At 44.8% G+C, this 27,182-nt stretch overlaps 1 protein-coding gene across 4 annotated transcripts; it reads right to left on the minus strand.

The window, feature by feature from the left end:
• Window positions 1-10,743: 10,743 nt before the first annotated feature.
• Window positions 10,744-26,920, minus strand: ercc6l2 (excision repair cross-complementation group 6-like 2). Of its 4 annotated transcripts, none has more exons than XM_023802949.2 (20): window positions 26,835-26,920; window positions 25,680-26,014; window positions 25,354-25,470; window positions 24,889-25,082; window positions 24,386-24,547; window positions 24,026-24,233; window positions 23,164-23,301; window positions 22,354-22,470; window positions 21,289-21,408; window positions 20,057-20,128; window positions 19,414-19,559; window positions 17,067-17,162; window positions 16,755-16,854; window positions 15,756-15,902; window positions 15,286-15,354; window positions 14,207-15,002; window positions 13,439-13,593; window positions 13,167-13,348; window positions 12,475-12,810; window positions 10,744-12,070 (listed from the first exon to the last, which is right to left on the minus strand). In XM_023802949.2, exons 2-20 carry the CDS (start codon window positions 25,968-25,970, stop codon window positions 11,158-11,160), a joined length of 4,359 nt encoding a protein of 1,452 aa, XP_023658717.2. In that variant the 5' UTR covers window positions 25,971-26,014; window positions 26,835-26,920; the 3' UTR covers window positions 10,744-11,157. The 4 variants fall into 4 exon arrangements, with proteins under 4 accessions (XP_023658717.2, XP_023658716.2, XP_023658718.1 ...); XM_023802948.2 differs by having other exon boundaries at window positions 26,397-26,912; XM_023802950.1 differs by lacking the exon at window positions 12,475-12,810 and having other exon boundaries at window positions 26,397-26,912.
• Between the last annotated feature and the right edge of the window lie 262 nt (window positions 26,921-27,182).

A 27,182-nucleotide genomic window follows, 5' to 3' on the forward strand; every position in this document is an offset into this window, starting at 1 on the left:
TTTAGATACAATTTGAGTTAGTACCCAGATATCCCCTTCAGACAGCTTCCCCTTGCATCCACAGTTACTCCTGTTGGATGTGGTCCACCCTTCGTGGTGGTATCCCAACATTACCCTGGATACTGCGGCACTCGATACGACACAAAGACTTCTTGTCCTGGTGACAGATGCGGCAGTTACCAAGCATACTCTGATACAAATGATGTTCTACAGACTGTATGACCCGAGCCGTTCTCTGGTTCAGGGTGGTCATCTTTAACAGATAAATGGCGCCGCTGTCAGATAGCAGCTCATGCTATAGGTTGTGTCTCGAGCTGCATGCTGTAGTGTTTGTTTGGCTTGAAACCTGCTGCTCACCCCCCGGTGGACAAACGTCTGACCTAAATGGGCCTATAAACGTGAAGCAGCAAGGACATCGTGGATCATGCAATTTTGTGCCAAGAGAAATGTTGCAGGACTATATCTGTAGCCTCAGGTAATCATAAAAAAAACCAGGGAGATTATAAATATTTTTAAGGACACATTAACTGTTTATGTTTTGTAATGTCTATAAATCAGTCATCTTATCTCTGGGCGATTGGCAAACTGTGTTGTGCTCAACAGATTTACGAGGAACAGTACTGGTGACTGACATAACAGTTAATGTTAAATGGCCATAAAAATCTGAATGGGTGAAACCAGAAGACAACAGAGGAGAGTAACTGAAAGGTATGAAAAAACACTGTGGTTCCAAGGCCAAATATGTGCCTCATCCACCCCCCCTCCACCCCCACCCTCAAACAGGAATTATCAGCCTCTGTTGAAATTTTTAGTCTGCTATAAAGCACTAAGTTAGGGGTTTAATGGTGTAGGTGCATTGATGTTTGCAATCAAGCTCAAGAACAGGAAGGCGTTGTGAAATTCTCCATTGTTTACAGCTGCTGATTAGTCCTGCCCAGAGGAAAATAAGTACAATAAAAATGGATTTTATTGACTTGAAGCTGAAAAGATATTAAAGCAGGAATGCCCATTACAGGAAGGATGGAGAGATGACTGAGCGGAAGAAAAGAGAATTTTTTGGCAGTTTCTTCTTCCCTGAATAATCTTGCTGGGTTTTCAGGCAATTGTAGGGTACTTATGGAGAAAGAGGTGGAGACTGGCCCAGATGGTGATGAATCTGCACACCTGACCAGAGGGACTTTGCTGAGTTCCTTATGAATCCAACTTCCTTGGTGTATTTCTGGAATGGTGGGGGGGTAGTTGTTTCACTGATATTAGTCACCTGAAAATCCCCCGGCCCACTTGTGTTATCCCGCCCGTGGGTTCTGCAGAAACCTGTCACCTTGTTACTGGACTTGTGAAGTATTTGGTAGGACAACAAACTCACATGGGCACAATTCCAGCAGTCAGGGCACTGCAGAGACTTTCAGAACTAAGACATTTGTCACTCTTTTTCTCTGACAGCTAGAATTCAAAAACAGCTAGATTCTGTGCAATGAAATAACCAAGAAAGAACATGAGAAAAAAATATATATTATCTACTGATTCATATTAATTTCAATGCCATTTAAATGAAGGCATTCTAGGTCTTCCAAACAGGTAAAAAACTGCTCAAGGAAAATGTCAAGGAGTTTGATACTTTGGCATTCAAGCACAGAAGCATTGTTGTGTTAAACAGCCATGGTTGTGTGGACCTTCACACTAAAGCAGTTTGTCAGTTGTGCTCAGCGGAGGTCATGGGTCATAGGCCGGGACTTTCACAAATCAGAGCTCCAGCTTGCCACGATTTCACCGTCCTGCTTGGTGATGGCTATACTCAATCACGAATGTGATTATGACAGATGATCAGGTGCAAAGTGCTGATGTTCCAGGATGCATCACAAAACTAGGTGGTGAGTTGGGCATATCAGAAAGACAGGAACCAATCACATTTTAGTTGTAATCTACTTGTAATCTACTTACCATCTTTTCACAAAAAGCATTTCTGATGAGAATAAAGGAACACATGTTTAAGCTTAACACTGAAATATGCTGTTCGCATATGTGTTTATAAGCTGCATTAGTGGTCGTAAGAAGTATGATCGAAATTTTAAGAGTTAATTGGTACTTATTTGTGTAAAGGATTGGAATGTTTGCTCAGCTGATGGGCATGAAGCATCATCACAGTTATAAATCCCAAGAGGAAAACATCCATGCAATCTTAGTAAATGACTATCCAGTCAGAGTCACGGTGAAATAATTTTTATATGTTTGATGATGAATCTGACCTGCTGAAAAACATGGCTGGGTAATACTGTAAACCAAATCTTTCATGGGTAAACCAAGATGGTTTTAATCGAGATCCTAGAGTGTCCAAACTGATACACGGATTTTTCAGAAGTTCTCAGCCATTTATTCCAGAGACTCGGGTTTTAGAGAGGGGGATGTGCGGGAGGTGCAGATCCATGAAGAAAATGCTGCAATCTCCTCATCCCAACAAAGGGTGGATGCACTCTAGATGGAAAGGGGTCAACAAGACCTCAGGGTGATGCTTTAACCACTGGAATAATGCACATCAGTTCTGGGGCTTGAGCTCACAATCTCAGTGCTGTCTGAAGATCAAGATCTTATACGGAAGCTCTCCAGCCAGTCAGCATGAGCAGGCTGATCAACCAGTTTAGTTTGTGTCTGAGACACCATTTAATTCTGGTTAAATATGGGTGAGTAGCACCTCCTAAAGCAGCACCCACGAGCGATGCACTATTTAGATGTGGGGTCACTTCAGACCTGTGGAAAGAAGCTGCTAAACACTGCAGCCTGAACTGGGGAGTGACATAAAAGCAGGGCGGGGGGGCCTGGGCTGGAACAGGTGCGGAGATGAGTGGCACACAAAGGCACATTTTACGCAAAAGTCCCCAGAAGAACTTCTGCCACGCTGGGGGGGAGGGGGGGGGGGTTGTCCTGTTTGGGCAGGTTCTCTCCTCCTCGTTTATTGATGCCTATCAGCACGTTCAACTCTGAGCCAAACAAAAGCAAATCTGAGCGATGCTGTACCCCGGAGGCCCTGCGTGTGTGGGGATCCAACAGCTGAGAGACAGCAAACACAGCTGCGCTGGCTGCACGCACACACACACACACAGACACGTGCACGCACACACACACGCACACACAAACACACAAAGACACGTGCACGCACACAGACACGTGCACACACACACACACACACACACACAAACACGTGCACGCACACACAAACACACAAAGACACGTGCACGCACACAGACACGTGCACACACACACACACACATACAGACACACACACAGACACGTGCACGCACACACACACGCACACACAAACACACAAAGACACGTGCATGCACACAGACACGTGCACACACACACACACACACATACAGACACACAGACACGTGCACATACACACACACACGTGCACACACACACACACAGACACACACATACACGTGCACACAGACACACACATGCACAGACATGTGCACATACACATACACACGTGCACACATACACACACACACACACACGTGCACGCACATACACATACACACGCACACACACAGACACACAGATACACACACTGACGCACACGTGCACATACACACATACACAGACACACAGACACGTACACATACACACATACACAGACACGTGCACATACACACATGCACAGACACACAGACACGTGCACATACACACATGCACAGACACACAGACACGTGCACATACAAACATACACAGACACACAGACACGTGCACATACACAGACACACAGACACGTGCACATACACACCCACCCACTATGCATTACATAAGGGCCCCCTGAGCCATCTGTTCCAGACACTGTATCACATCATGTCATCTTCCAAAAAGGACCCCACTTGGGGATTGTCACGTCACATGCAGATTTTAAGTCCCGCAGATGCGAATTCTCACAAAACAGGATGTGCTGGCGTGCATAGGCAAATGGTTGGGGGGGGGGGTAGATTCATTCACCAAAGTGCACGGCTTTTTCAGCAACTCTGCAGCCCAAGCTGCGATTGTACGATGAGAGCTGTTTACAGCCACCCGCTAGCCTGCACTGAGATTTATGACATCAACATCTGATTCCAACAAGTGTTTTTCTTTCTTTTTTTTTTTACAGAAATTGAAAGAAACATATTAAAAAGCAGTTAGGTCATGCTTGGAAGGTAACGTTTCATGATGTTTATCTGTGTATCCAAATGAATTTCCCGCAGAGTGATCGATGGCACCGGCCGGAGCACACAGCCCATCTGCTCACTGGGACACATGTGCTGGTGGCGAAAATGGACGGGAATGGGGTCCAGTTCCCTGAGTTTTATTTGATTAAAAAAAAAAATGGACAGCTGATCATTGAGGTGTCACTTTGGGTAAAACATAGAAATGAATAAGTAATGAATAATTGATCAATTAATTTATGAATAATTAATAAATGTATGAATTACTAATAGATTTTCAGTACTTCCGCTGGGGTGCCTCTGCTCGTCCTCCAGGCCCAGTGGAACAGGCCTCAGTTAACAGGCTAGGCCTCTGCTGACAACCATCAGCGATCCACCACAGACCCCGATACCACGAACCCTGATACTTTCTGTACGCCCCCTTACATACCCCCGCCCACCGCAACCCGTCACCGCACCCCACCCCAAGAGAAATGGGAAGAAGTGGGCTTGTGAATTACAGGCACTGGGCGGCTTTAGCCGGCCCATCTGCAGACCACCTACAGAAATCGCCTTTAAATTGCCTGACATCGGATATGCGGCCAAGCGCTAATGCAACCGCCAGGTCTGGCTAACGGTGCCGCAGTCGGGTCAATAACACATGTTAATAATTGACAGGAATATAGAAAATATTTCCATACTTTTATCATGGGCCCTCATTAGCCACATTGCTGTTGCATGAAGTCGCTCTCAAATAACAAGACACAACATAAGCATGGGCGCGAAAATGTGAGAAAGACGATCTCTAGATAAATAAAGCTAGGAAGCAGAGCTTGGCTCCATGGCTTAAGAGTTGTTAGAGCAACAATGGCACTGGAGTGCTTCGAATGGTTGCTAAATTTATGAAGCGGATTCTCATTAGCGGTAGCCTTTCCCTAGACCTCTGGTTATGGACTGAGACCAAATAAATGAGGGGTAGGTCATTGTTTAAGTATTCGCCACTGTGACATCACTGTCTCGTCCATCTGGTTCTAGAACTTCTGTTTCTAAGCAGCCTGTGGCTGCACTGCTCATTCTCGCAGGGTTCCAGCTGAAAGCCAAATGCAATGGAACGCATTGAAAATGACCCGTGCTACATTTTACGGTATCATTCAAATGGACGTGGAACGGAAGGGACCGTGTGTGTCCCGACTCATCACAGAAGCACGTCTGCAGACCCTGCCGGAGATCTGAAAAGATGTTACAGCCGTCGCTTGGAGTAAAAACCTTCTGCTAACCTCTCGAGTTTATGACTAAGGAAAATATCTACTGTGGTTTCTAAACCCCCTTTTATTCCCCACGTTCGCTCTAACCAAGAGCCTGCATCTGCGTCATCCAGAGGCCATTATAGTTGAGGCTGAGAAAATGGATTCATCCAGGCTAGCTGGCTGCATAGGTACTTCCCCCCCCTCTTAAAAAAATATATATCATCACGAGAATAATAATAATAAAGACGGAGAGCAGGGAGGGGGCTGCGTGGCACAGACTTTGTTCTTAATTTGAAGGCCAGACAGCAAAGGGGCGTTTGTTGCATTGTTGGAAAACAGACCTTGGCTCACTTGCTTCAAGTCAAAATCAAGCTGTACAAATGTTTAGCTTGTAGGATCTGCCAAACTAAAAAGGTAGTTGATTTGCTTCAAAAAACCGTTAGGATCAAAACATTAAGAAAAAAAAAATCAAAACCCACAATCAGCTAGAAAATGTGATGCCCAGAGGTGACAAAGGGGATTTAAATGGCCTTTGTGAACGGAATGGCTGCTGAGTGTTACGCCAGTGATGAGAGACGGACGCGCTCCACATGCGTGTGATGGCTAGGACCACACACAGAGGCACGGTGGAGGGGGGGGGGGGGCGCGGGCAGAGTAAGCAAGAGCGCCGTTAATGCGCTTGTGGGGGAAAAAAAACCTGCTGACAGACGGGCTAGAGAGGCTCGCTGGGACAGGCCCGGGAAGACGAAGGATCGCGCACGCGTGTTTGTTAACGTGCTGTTAAAGCCCCGTGTGGTGAGAGATGCAGATTACACAGATTCCACATGTCTGGATCAGACACACACACACATACACCCAGGTTTGTAGAGAGGCAGCCCCAACCTTACCCCTAGGCAACTAAACAAAATATGAGACTTTTGGCATTTTTACTTTTTTGATTGCATTCACAGATCTTTGTGGGGACCTGAAAAACAGTCCCCACAATGTCAGAATAACAGGTTTTTATTACATTGTGGGGGACATTTGGTCCCCACAATGTCACATAAACTAAATCTACACACACACACACACACACTTGTCTTCCGACCTGTGCCGATTCACCATTGCAACTGCAGTATGAACCACTCCCTGGCTACAGACTAAACAAGTGGTGCCAGACAAAGCTTTCCAATGTAGCAAATGTCGTACCCACCTGTGGGGCCAGTGGTGGGGGGGGGGGAGCTCACTGAACCAGACCCAACAAAAACACCACCAAGGCTTTTCCAGTTCCATGTGTAGCTGCACCCGGCTCCACGCTTTCCATCTCTGCTGGACGTGTGCCCCCACCACTGGTGCGGCCGCCGTGAAACTCCTTGGCTAGGAAGAGTACTGCTCCGAGGGGGGGGGGTCACTCCCGCCAGCGGAGTGTGAGATGTGCGGGCAGTCAGGGCCACCATAAAAGATGTCACTGTGCCCTGAGGATAGACGCTATGCGTTATGTCTGCCACAAATCAGGAGATATATTTGCGTTAAATCTGTGTAGCTAGTGCCATGCTCTACATGTCCCATTAATGCAGATTAGGCAGCACAGAATGGATTGTTATTATTTGCCAGTTTGAAATATATAGGCATTCCCCAGGTATGGAACGTCCAACTTACAGACAACTCATACTTACTAAAAAACCGTCATAAAGCCTATTATGCAAAAAATCTTCATTAAATACAGTGGTTCGTTATAAGGAACATGCGTACTACATTGTGATGCCCGTGAAAACATCGTATGGCTTCAGCAGCTCAGCGACTGGAGGCACAGTACAATACAGTATCATCTGTAGTTACTTTTACTATCACTATATTATTAATATGTTCTGCATTATTACTGTTCCAACTTACTTAAAAATTCGACTTAAAGACAGACTTAGGGAACGGATCTCGTTTGTCACCTGGGGACTGCCTGAGTAGACAATATTCCTCTAGAACTTTCTTCAGGCTTCCCAGAGGCAAATATATTGTTGCAGTGATTGAATCCATCCATCTCTTTGCTGTTCCATCACCTCCCTTCAACCTTTCAGAGCTTCATGGGATTCTTCAATGCACTGGGTCTTCTCATAATGTACACAAAATAAGATGATTAAACTGGTTTATGAATGGTATGCGATGTAATCAGTAATACTCAGTGCCTTAAGGGAAACTGCTGTTATGCAGTGTCTCCTGACCCCAAATTAGTAGCCATCTGAGACTGGTCTTTCATGCGTGTTCTTTTGTGGCTATGCATATCTCCTGTGACAGAACAATGTTTGAGTCAGTAAAGTATAGAGGGGGGAAAAAAAGCATTTTATGTACCATGTGTTATTATTTTCTATGCAGCTAGATACTGGGAATTATAGTCTGTCATCCATCCATCAGCCCCTTGTAAGCAGCTGGTTGCCCAGTTAGGGGTACCAGTTAGGGGTACTGCTCTTATATGCAGCATTTACTGGTTTACTGAAAGACACGGATCCATTATATATATTAATAAAATGCCGTGAAAGTGGTATTTTGGAAAACAAGTTGGTGAAAAGGCTAGGTCCTAGACCAGTGTTTCTATCATGGCACACTTCATAAGGCATTAATCCCAGGGCACAGCACTGAGTAACTATTACTCAACAGGAACATGAATCTATATTCCAGATAATCGTCACTGTACTGTCTGCTTACCAGTTTTGCTCTCTTTTTTTTCCTCTCCACTGCAGAAGGGTATTGGTTCGGGATCAAGTACAATTTTTTTTCTTCTAAAATTTCTCCACCATCTTGTCTTTCTACTACAGGGCAGTTTGTAAGTTGTCGAACACATGTACGCGAACGTGTGTCAATTGTAGGGCGGTCTAATTATGTGACAAGGGCACTTCAAGCCTACTGGATAATTAAATGAATAAAAAGTCGCTTAAACACAGTTTTTTTCCGTCTAAGTCGCTTATAGTACATTCATAATTTAGTCATACACACACACACACACAAACAAACACACGCACACATACTTGTAATGTAATTATATCTTTGTGGGGACTCTCCATTCATTTCTATGGGGAAAACCCTAGTCCCAGCATGACGACCATAACCCCTACCCAGCCCTAACCCTAACCATAAGTAACCAAACTAAATACAAGACTTTTGTCATTTTTAGTTTTTTGATTGCATTTACAGATCTTTGTGGGGACCTGAAAAAGAACGTGGATGAAAATGGCGTGGGTATCACATCAAAATAACAGGTTTTTATCACAAATATAATATAAACCTAATCCACACACACAAGCTCAGACACACAAAAAGCATGCCGGCTGAAAAATGCTGCCCTTAACAAAGTTAACAATGATCCAGTGTAGTTCCCTAAGATGAGATCTTTCTTCAGTTCTTCTTCAGTCCAGGGTGACAAACACTCCACAATCTGTACCCACAGCTTACACAGAAAGCTATTATTTAACTATTTGCCAGGTATGTGAAGCCTACAAGGATTTTTTTCTTGGAGTTACAATGTGTGTGGAACAGAGCACAGACGTACGACATCAGACAGGTAACATAAAAAATCCATAAAATATACACATAAAGTGCAGTTCCATAGAAGATGGAACGTAGGGAGACTGATTGAAAGGTGTCCTGTGGCAGGAGGGATACAACTGTGGATGGTTCTGAAGATTCAGAGGTGTTACTGCTTTAGGGAAGAAGCTGTTGGCCAATCTCAGTGTCCTTGTCTTTAGCGCGCTAAGCCTTTTGCCAGAAGAAAAGGGATCAGAAGAGGTGGGAATGTGCAACATTATCTTGCCGGCATGCTTTAGAACCCTGTTGTAGTAGCTGTCCTGTAGGGAGGGCAGATTGCAGCCGAAGATTTTTTCCTGCAGTCCTAATGACCTTTTGTAGTCTCGCTACAATTATGATTTAGACTTTACTTTTAACCATCAACACTGCTGAAGATAAGCAGCTGAAGGATGGATGGATTACAATGACACCAACACCTTGATAAGGCCACATTTTTCGGTGAATTTCACATCATGCACAATTTCATACAGACAATTTGAGAGACGCTACAGTTTAAAATCCTTTTCTATCAGCATGGGGTATTTCATGGTCAGTGGTTTAGGTAAGCCTTAACTCTTTAAAAATAAAATAGATAGAGAGATCAATCCCCTAAATTGTAGATAAACAATCCACCCTCAACTGTGGAACATTTAGCATTCAATCACTGAAAAATGTCAAAAACTTAAACATGATCTCTCTGGAACAAAAGCAAATGTGCCAGACAGGGTGGTTCTCCTTTGACAATTCTGACATGTTTGCAAAGGTAGTCATATTAATATTGGAAGCAATTAATGCACGACGGAAAAATGCTTAATGTATTCTATGGGAACAATTTGCTATCATAACAATTGTCAATATGACATGTCGACCCTAGTACCTGTTTATTTAGCAGTGGGTTTATGAAGTTATTTCTTTGTTATTAAGATGAATCTTCAAATAAAATTTATTAAAATGCTAAGGGGAAAAGTTATTAGATGGTGTCAGACTACCTAAAACATCTTAATTAGTACTTAAAGAGGCAGGTTTCATAACCTAAACAAAAAGTGTGCAGTGCTTATTTTACATAATAATTTCTGATCCGCCAAAGCCTTGAGTTTAATGACTCATAGGCCTGGTGTTAATCAGGGCTGTCAAATCACAGACGGCCTACTTCTCTGTTAATTTAATTGTGACCGGGTCTGACAAGGACAGGAAACGGACACACAGAAAGACCGTCTGCTCATCAAAATGTGTAACTGAGGAAACGCACAGCGTTGTCAAGCGACAGCTGTAGGTAAGCAAGCCGCTCTGTAAACCTCCAACACAGGCAGCCGTGTCTAAGGGACAGTGAGGGGGGGACATGCTCCAGGCATCGGGTCTGAACGGCTCCACGTGCGAGAGGAGGGGCTGACCACAGTCAGAAGAGCAGCACTCACTCCACGCTTCACATCAACACGAAAAAAAAAAGAAAAACGACTACTGAAAAATAATTAGCTAAAACCACAGGCATGCGTAATTGGAGACTCATTAGTGATTTTAAACAAGACTGTTCAGATCTAACAACCCAGCGTAGTGGCCAGATTCAAACCTAGGACAATCAAATGGGGTGCCGGACACCGGGAACTGTGTGTGGCCTTCAAGTGCAGGATAACCCAGAATGACCTTCCCCAGCAGGTGGTGTGCATGTGCTGAAAATGGCATATATCAACACCTCGAAACAGACTAAACCTTACACTGAGGTCTAAACAACTGCCAGAGTCCCAAACCACCTTACGAAAGGACAAATGGCAATATAAGCACAAAAAAAAAATACAAAATCACAGTCAATGGTTATTTTAATGGGAGGCCAGATGACGCACAAATGAGCCTGCACACCCATTCCTGTCCTTTACTGTTTTGGAGCCACAAGGAACAAAAACAGGATGAGTTACAAATTCAAAATTTCATTTGTGTTAAAATTACTTCGCATGTAAAAGTCCGGTAAATAAAACCTACTGAGAACAACACATTCAAGTTTCTGAAAGTCACAGGATTTCCCTCCCCAACATCATACATGTATATAAAACTCCTTAAAACCTGAAAAGTCCTTTAAAAGCTAATATGCATCGGCATGTTGTGTAAACAATGGTACTCGCTAATCATTTTCAATAAATAACTGCAAAGTCTCCAACCTGCTCAGCAATACATTATTACGCATAACTGTATAAGTATTAAAATACCAAAAAGAGCTCCTACTTCTTCCACAGGAACTTTTCATTCTTCCTCCAGAGCTGGGAGCCATCAGCTTGTTTATCATTCTTAGCTCTGGCAGCTACATTAGTATTGTTACATATCTTTTCTACCTGAGACAGATCCGTCAGCTTGTTGATGCACTCCTCGTTTCCTTCGCTGAGGATATCCCAGAAGTCTTTGCGGTGAACCTTTGCCCTCTTGGCGTGACCTGAAGCATGTGACGGGGAGAGGCCAGTGGATTGGTCGACCCTGGTCTTTCTTTTGAAGAGGTCATCCAGGATGGAGGTGTCTCCTATCAAATCTGACAGGAGGGGTACGTGGGAGCTTGGTTCGAGGCCGGAGAAGGAGGAGGTCACTGGTGCCTTTCCATTCCTCGGTGGTAATGCCCCACCAGGCATGGACACATGCTGATCCAGCACAGGGCTTCGGCCTTGGAGGTTGGAGGCTGGGGCGGCTTTGGTTTCATCTGCATACAATTTTTCTGAGGGCTCGCCTGTGGAGTCACCCTCAGCGGGGGTGGGGCTGTTCATGTTCACACTGGGGTCTTTGGGGGCCCCACCGCAAGACGGGATCATAACCCCCTTCTTTTCCTTCATTCCCTCTGGGAGTTTCTGCTGCGCCGAACTTGATGTCTGGAAGTTAACCCGGGATTTGGATTTGGACGCCGGCCTGGAACTCGTCCGTGAGGAAGATGAGGCCTGCTCTGGCGTAGCTGACATGGGGGGCTTGGGTTGCCGTGGTACCGGGTCCTGAAAGACCTTGGGGAGGAGGGCCTTGAGTTGGGGGTCCCGGGAGCTGTAGAAGTCCTGAAGCATGACCTGCCGCCTGCTGGAGGTGCTGTTCAGCACTTCCTCTGCAAAGGCCCTCGTCGAGGAGGCCTGGAAGTATGTGGCCATATCTGCCAGCTGCTTCCTGGAAGACGGGAACATGGCAGCCAGGTAACAATACGGACATTATGACACTTTCCGCGAGATCACCAAACATGACAGGGAAAAAGACCTAAATTCACCAAATCACCCAGTAAGCAAGTAAACATGAAACTTCTGCTAAAATACTTCAAAGCATCTTGATTTTGCCAGTTATTATGAGGTGTTACTGCCACTTGTGGGTTTTGTAGGAAAAACAATAAATAAGCAACAGTAATAAAAATGCTCTGGTCGCAGACTTAACTGAACAGCAAATTTAACTGGGAGAATAAACGTGGTCTTGAGCGAAAAGCCACGCTTTTTTTTTTATTCAGGATGGTTTCAGGCAAAGCGGGAGGGGGGAGGGAGGGGGGCGGCTGGGAGGCGTGAGGCGGTGCGGTCGGGACTCACCGCAGCCCTCGGCTGGAGATCCGGGCCCGAGTGGGAGGGACCCCAGGGCTCTGCGCTCCGGGGCTCAGAAAATCAGCCGTGGAGGGATGGAGCCAAACGTGGCATTTTTGGGGGAAAGGACGGGGCGCTCTGGGGTGGTCCCTCCCCCAGGACTGGGGTGGGGGGGCTGTCCTCCACAGCTGTGGCTGGGACTGGCATGAAGCCCTGGACTGGCGGGAATTTCCTCCCTGGGCCCTTTCACATTTTCTTTTCCCTTTTCTTTTTCTTAAATATATAATTAGAGGATGTGTTTGGTAGATGCTTTTTTTATCTGGTTTTTCTCTGAGGAGGTCCTGTCTGCACACACACAGGAGAAGGCCTTCAGCCTCTGCTGAACACGGGTTCAGTTGAATTTGTGTCATGCTTACACGGTTATGGTCTGACGGAGTCTGTTTCCCACATTCAGGCAGTGAGCTCTCCAGTGTTCCCTGGAGAAAGCCAGTGTGGGACCGGAGGAATTTCGGTCGGGGAGGGGGGGGGGGTGGGTAGTTGCGAACTGCAATCTTTACATAAATGTCTGCTTTCAGGTGAGTGAGGACCAGTAAACTACTTGTCCATTTTAATATAGACAAAAAAAAAGTGCAAATGGAAAAGTATAGGTGTCATGTGACCCATGGGCATTATTCATCTGTGGTGCAACACCCCATTCTCACCTGCGGAGGGCGTTAGGTGTCTGACCAAAGATGAAGGTAGCACTGCGGCCCCGTAGCACAGCCTGGAAGGTCTGAGAGACCGGGTGTTTCACCGAGGGCCTGGGATGTTCCACCGCTGCTTGCCGTGCCCCTCTCTCTTTGGCGGGACTGGGGGGCAGTGGCAGTCTATCTGCCGACAGCGACTGCAGCGTGCGCATAAACATACACGCGCTCAAAGCCATTCACACAGCTAACGGCAGCGAGCTCACCGATCCCAGCAGCTGCGGGCTCACCTCCAGGCTGTCCAGGAGCAGGTTGGCTGGGGCCTGCGTATTCCTCCCGTACTGGAAGACGTCCCGCACGGCAGCGCGGCTCATGCGGGCCTCGGTGCTGCTGGAGCCCACAACACGCTGATTAGAGTGTGTGTAGATGACCTCCTGCACTCCCCCTAGAGGAAGAAAGAGTGAAGTGCTGAATTTACTTGTCCCTTAGGGTGCAGTTAAGCTTGCATGACATGGTTATATGGCCTGAGTAGGTTACCCCTAATGAACCTCTTCTGGGTGCACTGGTCATCCAAGACCCCATCCAACAACGACGCCCCATCTTATCTTTCTGAACTGCTTCTTCCCTGCCAGCCTCCCTGTACTCGTAGATGCTCCTCCTCTGGCTCTCTCCTCACCCCCCCCTCCCCAAACTCCATGGCTATAGGGGCTGTGCATTTTCCCCTTCAGCTCCCCCACTTTGGATCTCTCTCCCCACTGCCATTCATCTATCAATCTCTGTCTCAGGTTTCAAAATTAAACTAAAAACTTTCTTGTTTGCTCAAGCATATAACCTTCTCCGTCCATAATGTTTTTTCGTTTTCTTATCAGTTTATTTTATTCTATGTAAGCGTCTTTGAGACCTTGAAAAATGCTATATAAATAAAATGCATTATTATAATTAAGGGTTTACTCCAGCCTTATGGTCTCTAATGCCCAATACAGGCTTCTGGCCTCCACACAGGAACGACCAGGAAAAGTGGCAGCTGGATGGATGGATGCTACATTATTGCACATTACCTAACAACTTATCGATGGTCTCCACGCTGGGCTCCTTGCCTGGTTGCCCCCGCTGCCACATTGCCCCTCTCTCCTTCACTTTTGTGTATCTGCCTCGACCTGTGTCACTGTTCCGGCTCCAACTCCGAGTTTCATCCCCGGAATCCCCAAAGCGGGTCGTAGCGCCGTAACGGTCAGAGCCTTTCGAGACCTCTACGTCATCCGACTCATCCGTGTCGCTATCAGGAACCGGTGAGCTGTGGCTCTGGCGTCGAACCGTGTGTTTGGCATGTCTAGGGTTGTCTGAGGAGGACCTGGACCCAGACCCGGACCCCAGGGAATCCTCAGAGTTCACAGCATGGCCTGCTCTCCTTCGCTTGCTTCTCGACTTCCTGCACGGACTTGATGACTGGGCTGTCACGCCAACATCCTTCTTCTCCTGTCCCATTGCCTCCCCCTCAGAGTCACTTGAAACAGTCCAGTTGTGGCCTGTCTTGTGGGTGGGCGGTCTTCCCAAATGGGGAGACGTGGCGTCCTCGTCTGCCGTACTCTCCTCACTCTCACTGCCGCTGCTCACCCTGGTCCCTTGGAGCAGACTGGAAAGTCCATGGTGGAGAAGGCCGAGCCGGTCCGGGGAGACCCCGCTACCGGGGTGTAGCTCTTCATCCCTGCGGGAGGATGGTGGGTTCCTACAGACGCCACGTCCGTCCTCATCCTCGCTGGCGCTGCTGAAGTCTAGAACACCAGCGAACCCCTTAACGGCTCTGCTTCTGCTGTCGCCGTTCATGGGGACTTTTCCGGGCTGCCCTTCAGGTGCCTGATGAAAAATTAAAGCATGACGCTTCACTAATAAAGTGCCATCATGAAATCCATTACAAAAAAGAAATCAGCTAAAGAAACAAATGCAAGAATGGCCCCTTATGGTTATATACAATACGTGAGGTGGTAATGATGTCCATGTGTTTTCTATGAGGGGGAAAAAAAAATTGTTTCACATGGGAACAGAGATGCTGTAAACAAAGAAGAGGATGATGGGAAGAGAAAGGGATGGGAAAGGAGAAGCGCTCCAGCCACGGGTCGCTAAGCAGGTAGTTACTCACGCTCCGTGCAGCTCCCTCCATGGCTACAGTCTCTGCCGTTAGCATGCCTGCCTCCAAGCGTCCTTCTCTCTGCAAAAGACACATGCAAACCTCACACCATGTTCATCTGAAAGCAAAGGGCTACTGGCTGCAGGGCCAAAACATGGACGGGACATCCGTCCCCTTAGCGAAGCTCTGACACAGCTTGACAGTGGCCCTTGGGGACAGTATCGGCAGGGACTGAACGAGGCCTTTCAGGAAGCACACAGATAGAGCCCACAGGACCTGTCAGCATGTCCAAGTCTGGGGGAAACTATCAGAAGGTAAACTGTTCATTTTAATCATAAACCATCTCTGATAAGTGGGATTTTATGTCCCATTAACAGTACAGTTACAGCGTTACAGAGTTCTGGGGTCCTGACACTTTGAGATCCAAAGCCCCAGATACTGTTTTCAGTTGGGTGGGGACCGCTGCCCCCCCTCATCGTCACCTCGAGGATCTGCTTGGTGAGGCAGGCGCCTTGGGTCTGCAGTCGGAAGAGGTTATGGATCCCGAACAGCTCCCCCGTGCGACCGTCCGCCCCCGCCTCGAAGTACCTCCTGGCGTGCTCCCTCCCCACCACGGCCGACTCCAGTTGCTTCATTACAAAACATTTGGGGGGGGTGGGTGTAATGATCATGAGGAAAACAGGAAAAACTCCACCACACACCTATGTCATATTCCCAAGAGGGGAAGCAATGCTCATGCCAAATGAAGTATTTTAAAATACTTTTTATATGGTATGATTATGGAAAAGCAGTGAAGGAGAACTAATTTGGGCAACATGTCGCATCCAGTGTTTCATAAATCGTACAAACAATCCAGGTCGTGCGATCTATAAAACGTGTTGATCTCGGTATATTTTAGGATAAGCAGACTGTTATGGTTATACTATGGTTACACACAAAGCAATTAAAAAACAGATGTGGCCCAACAAATTCAGTGTAACTCAGGCTGCCAAGGTTTATACGGTCACAGAAAGAGCGGGGATTTGACATCCCAGGCCTGTATCACTAATGACTGGCTCAAATGTTATTATAAGTCGGAAACTTCACTGTGTAATTACACTTTAGCTTAATTATTTAGCACTGTGTAGCTTCCAGCATTGTGTAATGGCTCTGTGGACACACACTGTTAGCGACACAGCCGGCTGAGATCTTGTTACAAGGTCAGACACTAGGTTAAAGAGGCAATTGTGGTTTGGGTTACCTTGCCTAACCAGGGCGAGCCATAAACTTCACATTAGTAGCTTTACAACGTTAATTCCTGATAATTAAATTGGAGGTGCAATGTAATTTGCCTTTGCCCAGTAAGCATTTCTGAGATTACTGCTTTGCTGCCTGGAGTCAATGTACTTCTGCGACTGAAAATGCTTATATAACTGACAGCAGATGATACAGAGAGAATTCATGCAAAGCCTGCACAGTTACAGAAAGGTCAGACCATGTACCTGCTTGTAAACCTGCTTCAGGTAAATCACTTCTTCAATGGTGCCTAGAGAAATCAGTCTGAGTACAGTGACATCTCGGTACTGACCAATGCGGTAAACTCTGCAATGGGACACATACAATGAAGGAGAAGTTAAATGTAATAGATATCACATCTTATGTAAGTCTTCATCAGTCAGTGTCTTGAGCGTGTCAGAACTGTTCAGCTGTGTTTAATTTAAGGTCTGTCCATCCAAATCCATCCAGCTACACTCTAATACAGCAGGAAAACTGGGGAAACTATTACTGCATGTATACGGGGGGGGGGCACAAACCTGTCAATAGCTTGAAGGTCGCTGGCAGGATTCCATGTCGGGTCAAACAGCACCACGACATTGGCCCCCACAAAATTCAACCCTAGTCCACCAGCCCTATGAGCAGAAGATCAAGGAAATGTCATTAGAGTACAAAAGCGAACCATCTGCAGGTTTTTACAAGTACAAACACACCTCCTTGCCGGATCAAATGCTACACACTACAGTAAGGGAGCTTTTCCACCGCACCAAGTACCGTACTTTTGGTACTTTCGCTTAAGGCTGCCGCGATTAGTCGACGTAGTCCATGACATCGACGCTGAACATGTGTCAACATCAATATTTTAAATCAACGCATCCTTTTTTAAAATTATTTTTATGAAATGATCTTTATGATTTCTAAAACAGTTCAATTTATTATGAGAATTGTTTTTCTTCAATATCACTATGTAATTATGGGAGTAGTTTAACTTATCACAAAACAAAAAGCCGGTTTGTACACCGTACAAAGTCTGATGGTATACCACAGCGACACAAACACGTACGATGCATGAGATTAAACACTCAGACACTATTCTGGGTGATGGGCTGCCAGGATAGGCAAACCCACCGTACGTGTCGTCTATTCATGTTTAGGAAATTGCCATTAGCATGGAAAGCTTTTTAATATCTTTTGTCCTTATAGCTGCTAAATACAGTCATTATTAAAGCCATAAAGTTGTCTGCCTGCTACTTTAGAATTTCCATCAAATAAGTGTTTGAGAAAATATTCAGTCCAAAATCTGGGCTTATTCTACGCTGATTGATGGTGCCAGTGAGTGTGTTTGTGTGTATGAAGCTTGTTGAGACCAGTGTTGTTATAGCAAAACAAAACTGAAAGGAAAACGGACAGCAAATTAATAAAAAAAAATCATTAACTGAAATAAAAACTAAAACTATAGTCACCACAAAAATATCTTAATCTTGAAAAAGCACTGCCACGCGACCACCGTCATTTTACCTAATTTAACCACGATATCTCCTCTTTTAAAAGATGTTGTGGCTGCTGAGCTGTCCCCTTCTTCAGCACCACATGAGTGCTTATCGCTTCCATGATTTACCAAAACAACAGCATGTGGCGTGCTCCGCTAACCGAAGTCAACAAGCATAAGGATACGCCGAATTTATACAGATGACCGACTTTTGGAGGTCACAATATGCATCTCATTAATAATTTAGGCATACTGCTAATCTGCTTATCGAACTGTGGGCGAAAATAATGTCTGTATAGTCCCGAAAACCCAGCTTCCATTATCTAAAGCCCTGCAATGACATACAGTTTGTTGTTGTCAAAATAAAATTAACAAATGATCAATGTGATTTTCTGGAGGAAAATTAATCATTTAGATCAGTAAAACAGTCGACAGATTAATCAGTAGAAAAATAGTCGTTAGTGGCAGCCCTACTTTCGCTTTTTTACTGACTTTCGGTCCAGTTGCAGTACCAAAAGTGCCAAACCAGTTACTTCTTCAGTACTTTGGGGTTTGACCTGAAATGCTTTCTTTGTCGATTGGTTATGTAAATAGCCTGCCGCTGAAACAGAATACAAATGGCCCCTTGAGAGTTGTTACAAACTCAAACAACAACGATAAACAAAGTAAAAAGAAATACTGCGATCTGGTCGGAAGAACAGATACAACAAAAAGATCAGGATGTCATGACAAGAAATCTACATTTTGTTTAATATACTGCTATATGTGTGCTGTCCTAGAAATGTAATTTTGTTGTAATAAATACTGGGGTATTTATAAAGCAAAAAATGAGTTCATAAATCCCTCACAAACCCATCTTCGACTGACTTAAACAACAAGGATGAAGAGAACACATGCAGTGCTCATGCAAAAGCAGTGGAGGTTAGCTTTAAACTGATTTTTAAACATAAATTTATAGGAATAGTAATTAAAATTTCAAACCTTGCTAAGTTGTTTTTCCTACGACAGAGTAATAGACTGAAAATATTTTAGCAAAACTAACCCCCTGCATTATAGTGTCCGTATACAGAACTGAAAGAAAAAGCCTGACCGTAATCTAGCTTACTAGCAACATAGGAATTACATGTACCTTACATGCAATGTTCGTATTAATATTGCACATCGCCAAGCCATATAATATACTACAGATATTTTTGGAATACAATACAAAATACCCCACCTCACTCTGTGATGTCATTTGACGGCGGTACCAGTTTCACACCAGTGGAAAACCAAAACCTTGAAGTACCGTACTTTTGGTACTTTCTCAAAGTACCAAAAGTACGGTACCTGGCGCGGTGGTGACTGTGTTTTTTTCTGATAGGCTACATGCCCTTCGGCTAATGCTGAAGCCTCACATGGTGGACACCAGGCAGATGTTGATATCCAGCGAACTGTTGAACTCCTTGACAATCTTCACTCGGTCCTTACACCTGGTGGCCCCATCCAGCCTTCGGAACTCCAGCCCAGCTGCCATGCAGTAGCTCTCCAGGACATCCAGGAGCTGGGGGAAAAGCGCGTGTTGAAACTGCTGTAAACCGTTAGCTGCCCGGGAGACCCAAGTGCACCCTGCCTTAAAATGACACCCATCACATGACTGCAGCATTTATATCCATGCCTGCGTTCAACAGAAGGTTTTCTTACTTCGACAAACCAAAACTGCACTAGCGTACAAAGTGGACGACTGAAATACACAAATACATAAATAATAGTGATAATAATATAACACAAGACACTGTGGAAGATGCATATTCGACAGAAAATCCACATATGCCTGAACCTCACCACATACACCCCCCCGCACTAAAGCCCCAGTCCCACAATGCCTTTCACATGTGTTCCATTCGCAAGGCGAAACCAGACTAAACTAGGCGTGCCGAGGCAGAGAGCATAGCAGCCTGACGTCAGCAGGTCCGGCCCACCATGCTCTCTCTCGTGGAGCCTTGCGGGGCACAGCACGCCACACAGAGACCACCTCAATTGCACGAGTGTCACACTCGCCTTGGTGGATAGAGAGAAGAGCAGCACTTTATCCTTCTTCTGTGTGTAGTGATTCAGCAGGCTCTGCAGAACCTGTGCGGGGCAAGAGTGGAACAACCAAAAATGGAGCTCAAGTTATCAAATAAAACATACTGCTGTTCGCATTATACTGCAGTACTGCAGTATAAAAGAGGATCAGGCATATTTTAAATTCATCAAAAACGCAAGCCTACAAAAACAGAAAAGTCACCACATTCAAGATGGGTGGGTACATTATATAAATAAAATCCTCCATTATAAAATAACTGTACACTAGCAACATGGATTGATTTTTTTTCTGAATGGAATGTGCTTGAATTTCAAAGGAGTGTGACGGGTAGCAAGATTTTGCTGCTAAAGATTAGGGCTGCAAAGAAAAACTGAAGCAGAGAATTTGATTAGGAATAACAAGCCACCGATGTAGCAGGCCTTCGTGCTGGCAGTACCCGAGCAAACGTTTTTCCTGGCCCACCCCGCACATCCCGAGATACGAGTGCAAATGGAGGTGCCTTTGACAGACCATAAACCGCAGCATTCGGGGGCCCCCCGGCGATGAGGGTCCACATGTGCACCGTAGCACGGGACGAGGAGGGAGATAATAGTGGGAACACGAGGAGGATTTTTTCATGGGGGGTGGTTTGCGGTGTTGACTTTGGAGCGGCTCTTATTCAAACATGCTTGCAGTTTCCCTGCCCCCGACTTTCGGGGACATGACGTTTCCTCGGGGGAGCTCGCGAGGAACGCCACCTGCCAATCACGGCACCGGCACACACTCCTGCCTTGCGGCTGCTGGCCGGGCCAGATGAGGGGGGGGGGGAACGGTGTTCTGCTGATTTCAAGGGACCAGTGTCCACATCTGGCAAAGCAGAACCGCTGTCTGTACTGGCAGCATGACCCACGGGCCTTTGTTTAAAATCTCCGGGAATTTGGGCCAGAAAAAAAAGTTGACAAACAGCCAGAAAAATGCTTTGGCTGATTATGCCACAGAAACATTTTATAAGAGCAAATTAAAGAGAGGGAGATTAAAGGAATTCCAAAGTTGCTTGCAAACATTTTGACTTTGAAATTGGTCTTATAAAAAAAGGCGGTTCGCTGTAGTGAACAGGTTTGTTATGGTATAGAGCTCATTTAAGCCCATTATTGCATTATCACCATCACAAATATGGCATCTGGTGCTACAAAAAAAGCCGATTCCTTATAACAGCTTCCTGTACCTTCATCTTTCCACTGTACATTGGGTCAGACATCGCCTCAAAGGCAGCCTGCTTGCACCTCTGGACAAAGTCTGGAAATTTCTGGAAAACCTTTTCACAGATCTCATTCACATATTGCTCCTGAGAGTTGAGGAAAAAAAAAAAACAGTTAAAGAAAATGAATGCAATAAAATAAACTTACTGTAAAGCACACATGCTACTACTCATTACAAGAAATCCGTCAAATGCTCTTTGGGGGAACCCTTAAAAAAACAAATTTAAAAAACAGATTTGAAGACATTTTATGATCTAAGGGAACCAGAATGGATTTTATAACAAAGGAGCCTTAGTGTCTTAACGTCTAACCTCTGGGTACAAAATGGATTTCCCTTTACTCCCTTTGTTGCGTTTTTCAATGCTAAAACTCACTGAAAATGACAGTGTTGTTGTGAAAGGTGAAGGTATAAACCAGAGCTTCAGCCCAAAGTTAATTTACTTCTGGAGAAGTAACTGAAGGAACAGAAGCTGAACCCAAACAAGATTTCAACAGGCTCACAATCTGACCCAAAACTTCATTTGGGGAGAAACCCAAATGATTTAATGGAGTCTGTGTAGTCCAGTTAGGTTCCTATACGTAAAGTTTAGGTTCCTGATAGGTTCCTAAACATCTAAGCTGATTTCCTAAATGTCAAGGCTGGGATCCCATTGGGTTCCTAAACATCAAGTCTGGATTCCTGTTGGGTTCCTAAGGCTAAAGGCTAGGTTCCTGAGGAGTTCCTAAAAGTGAGGTCTAGGTTCCTGTCAGGTCCCCAAACATCAAGGTTCTTGTCAGGTTCCTAAACATTAAGGCTCAGTTCCTCACTTTGCTGACTTTCTGTGATGCATAACACAACGAACCCTCACAAAACGTAACAAGCTCACAAGCCACCAGGACACTAACGAGACTCGTACATATCCTCAGCACGCCCTCACATCTGCACTTCATTTCTGTTTCCCGAAACATCCGGTTGTGATTACCCGCCAATGTATAATAAATAGTGCAGATAAAACACCGGCATGCACGACTGGTTTCCTCCTGCAACACACCTGCGTTTTACTAGTGCCCTCACTGGGCTGCAGCAAGGCTACGTGGTTGGCCACCTTCCTCAGGATGGCCAGGTAGCTGAAGTACAGGTCCTTCACCGCCACACCTTTCGAGTTGTTCTATGCAAGGAAAGAGAACACAAGTCACACCTTCACCTGGAGTCAGAAAAATGGACAGAACAGCACCATCTATTGACCATACTGAAACATGCAAGCATATTGTTCCAAGTAGAGTATGAAGCGCAAAGCTTTCATTAGGCTGGGGCAGGAGCAGAGTTTGATGTTTGCGCCCAAGGGGGCAACATGTGCAATGCTGTGCTTGTCAATTAATTGCAATTTCACCCGCCCCCCCCCCACTAAACTCCACCCATGGGCTGGGGCCTTTAAGGGAATGTTTCTGCAAAATATGTTGATATTATACTTTCATTATATGTATGTCGGGAAACACTGTCAAACTTAGCATGTCATTACAACTGTGAAACACACTGGATTTCATGTGGAAGGTTTGTAAGCATTGCTAAGACTGCTTGCAAGCCCGGGTGTGGTTGTTATTGAAATCTATGGCCCGCATAGGATATTGTTTGGCATTCACCTGAATGCGCTCCTGTATATGGAGAGCATAGGAAGAGAGTTAAGTCAAGACAAGTGCAAGTTCTGGCATTAAACTCTGGACTCTAACCGTAAACTTTCATTTTCAACTTGGGATGTTTTGATTTAGTGAGGCATCTCCAGTTGCCTTATCACAGAAGACACCCATAACGCAGGTGAGAGTAACAGTTAAGTACCAGACTAAAAGCAGAAACCTTAAAAGACCTTGAAGCAGCACTTGCTTCTGGGCCGTCCACTGCTGCAGCATTTCTCGCCGCTGCGCAGAAGTAGCATGACGTCCTCAGAATCCAGGACCGTGCGATACACCATCTGCTGGAAGTCCGTCAATGAGCAGAACACGACCTATGGGCCAGTGAGGAGGACAGGCAGGCAGCCATTAGGAACCCAACGCTTCATGGGGACGTCTTATGAAACTGCAACTTCATTTGATGCCCAAATCCAAATTCAAATTCAACGCTTCAATTAACTGGCTACATGTGGCTATGTTTGTACTAATATGCAACTCCCATTAAATTCCATTGTGACAGTTTAATGAGCAATTCAAGTTGTTATCTGCCAAATCTAACGTATTCAGTCGCCCTACATACTGATCTATCACAACACGGGTAGATTACATCCATAAAAAGTCACCACTGGTCATCCTGCAAGATTTGCCACAAAAACAACAGATAAACAAAAATATGCAAATTTTACTATCAAGAAAAAGATTAACAAAAAGGACTTCGTTTGACTTACATTTTTAAACATGAGCTACTCTCTCCATATATAAACATGAATCATTATATGTTTTGCACACACTTGTGGTTGTGTGCTATATTTAAAAAAAAAAAAAAAAAAAAAAAACTTTTGTTTTCCAACTGGAACATAAATGACCATGAAGTGGACTTTTCAAACATTAAAACTGCAGGACCATCTGGATTTCCTTTTCATAACCAGTCAGGTCTGCAAGGGGGCTGTCATCACTGTATGCCTTCTGAATCACTCTTAATTTGGCCGGACCCAAAAATAACGCACAGGATACGAGACATGGACGGCAGCCTGTTGTAAATGCGGGGTTTGCGCTCACCCTATCATCTTTCCTGGGCAGCTGGTCGCTGATGAGAGCCTTGGTCCTCCTCAGAAACCAGCGGGAGAGTCTCCTGGCCAGAGACCGCACCGCCTCCCTACCCGTGGCCAGAGCCCGCTTGGTCGCACTGTGCCTCTGACCCTGCTCGATGGGTTCAGCGAACTGGCTCCTGAAACTCTCCAGGGTACCTAGACAACTGGGGTTGGCCCTGAAGATGGGGAAGATCAACTCGATTTTTTGATGCCCAAATCCAGCAACAAGCCTACCAGTCTCAGTATTTTGTAGTTTTTTTTACAAAATTTTTTTCATCCAAAAATACACATTTTCAGGTCTTAAACTGAGGAGAGAATCAGATCTCACCAGTCCATGACACACCACAGCTCTTCCAGGTTGTTCTGTAGCACGGTGCCTGTCAGTCCCACTCGCACCCTGCATTTCATCCACTTCATGGCCTGAGTTATCTGAGAGCTGGGGTTTTTTATCTTGTGGGCTTCATCTACGATGATGGCCGACCAATTGATGCTGGAAATGTAAAATTACACATTTCCCAGCTCACCCCATAAATATTTACAAATTTGCAAACACATGATAATGTGTTTATGTATTGCATATTATAATGCAAACACATTTTAATCTCTAAATAAAAAGGTAGCAGCTTATCAACATGCTTCATGTTTTTGTTATCGGAGCCTGAAGCCTGATCGATCGGCAAGACACACCCAGTCAATCGTACAAAAAGTAATCTAACATTGTTTGTTTTCCTTACAAAAGCTACTCACACAGTAAGAATGGTTGGAGACCACTACTATAACCTGTATTGTAATGACTAGGACTGACTGCAAACTGCGTAAACCCAACTGTACCTGTTGAATTGGTCCATGCAGAGGCGCAGTGTCTCATAGGTGGTTAGGGCGATTTCACACCTCCCCCTCTGCACGCGGGCAAACTCCTCATCCTTCCTGGTTCCGTGCACAACGATGCTTCGGAAGTATCCCCAGGTGTCCAGTTCATCCTTCCAGTTGTACAGTAAAGACAGGGGAGCCACAATCAGGAACACCTGAGGGACAAGATGCTATGAGGACACACGTGTTTGTGCATGTGTCTGCACAGGAACGGTAGGCCGGATGATGTTTCATCGTTATCTTAACAAATAGACATGTTTGATAATTAACCCATCATCTCTGAGTCATAAGAAATTGACAGGCAATTCACAAAGCCTTTGGGTGGATGCATGTTCCTGCAAAATGTTTTTGTATTTTGAGAGATTCGCAGTCCTTGAAAATGGAAATGTTGCAGAAAATGTTTCCAGCTGGTCAAGAATTGAATACCTTAGTAGTTTTACATCGTTTGGCTGATCTTTGAGATAGTAAAAAATGTGGAACATTGTTTTCAGCATCCTCCCATGTTCCTGTTTTGCGCAGAACTGCAGCCAGGAATGCTATAACCTGTAAACATGTTGCAAAAAACAAAACAAAAATGAAAAACACCAATAAAAACAACTGCCCTGCTTGAGAAGAAATGAATGACATTATTATGTACGAATATCTATTTTCCTCTACAGTCTAGTGCACTGATAGCTGCTCTTTCAGACCGTGCAAATCTTACGGCATTCCGAGGGAAAAAAAAAACAAAACACATTCATGCTTGAAGGTACCTGTATGGTTTTCCCAAGCCCCATGTCATCTCCCAGAATGCATCCCCGGGATCGGGCATAGCTGTTGTAAATGAACCGGACACCCTCGCGCTGATAGTCCCGTAGATACCGGTTGATGGTGTATGGCACGCTCTCTCCATTTTTGGACAGCACGTACGGAACTGAAGCGCTGGGTGGTCTCCGGCTGTTGTGGAACAGGGGTCTCTCATCCAATTGCGACCTGAATGTGGGGGGCCCTGGACCCGACTCGTCCATTCTTGGGAGATCTGCAGCATGCGCCGCTTTCTCCATCACATCCTGGGCGACCCGCACTGCCACAGCGGCCTGACCGCGACCTGTGGATGTAAGCCTGTGAACTCTCCCCCAGGACCAGCTGAGTCATGCAACTTCCTGCAGCTGTGCGCATGCAGAAGTCCATCCTCTGTCATCTTCATACTCGGACATTTTGAAGTCAAAATACATTTGATGAATTCAGCCATGACATGCAATACCACGCGAAAACTGACCAATACCGAAAAAACCAACGATGCATTAAGCACTTCAGAAAACACTGCGGCTATAAATGAAGACAATTTGACTAATAAAACAATATAATCAGTATTAAGTATCCATTTTGTACATTATACTTCATTTACATGTGCTATATTTTAACATGAAATACCACATTTGGGCAAAAGCTTACATGAACTATTAAAATTAAAAGTATAATAGGCCAACCTTGTAACTCAGATGGAACCGCAGCCATCGGCATTAGTCGTTGTTCTGTCTGCTAGTTCATCCCACAATTTTCGAAATTTTTAAATAAACTCATTTTATTCACGATATTACTGATCTGTGTGGCTATATATATTAGCTACGAATTTTCATGGTGATCTTGCAGTCAAGGTTCTTCACGTTCCTTCAAGACCCTTGTTAAATGTGCGTTCTTTTAATAATAGGCTTCTCCAGACGTATTTTCAGCAAAAATACATCTTAAAAAGGAAGCTTGCGTGCTTGCTAACCAGCTAATCTCAGTTAGCTCAACGAAGGACTGTACAATGAATCCGCAGTAATTCGTTAAATGTTATACTAATAAGAAAATACATACAATTAAAACACAAAGTATGATAAATAAGTTAATAAAAAATGTACATGTCTTTGTAATATGTTTACTACCTCTTGTGGGGCGACAAAAACATCAGCCCGACTACTTTTCCTCAGGCGTAGAGTCCGGTCAGTAAGTAAATTCATCTTTGTTTTCGTATCTTCACAACTGCAAACGGCACTTTCAACAGACTTATTCATATGTAACGAAATACAAATTAGCGTTATTATTTAACAAAAAAATAAATATTATTTTCTAACTGTATTTTCTCATTTGTATGAGTATGTTTGATGGCTGTTATTAATTTGCAGAAAAATCTTAAAGTTCTGACTTTTTCCGAACTAAACTAGATTTGTCCACTAGGTTTGAGGAAAATAATGAGGAATATTTAGACATTGAATAAATATATATATATATAT

This window comes from Paramormyrops kingsleyae, chromosome 2 (genome assembly GCF_048594095.1).
Source record: "Paramormyrops kingsleyae isolate MSU_618 chromosome 2, PKINGS_0.4, whole genome shotgun sequence".
In the NCBI taxonomy this organism is placed as follows: domain Eukaryota; kingdom Metazoa; phylum Chordata; class Actinopteri; order Osteoglossiformes; family Mormyridae; genus Paramormyrops; species Paramormyrops kingsleyae.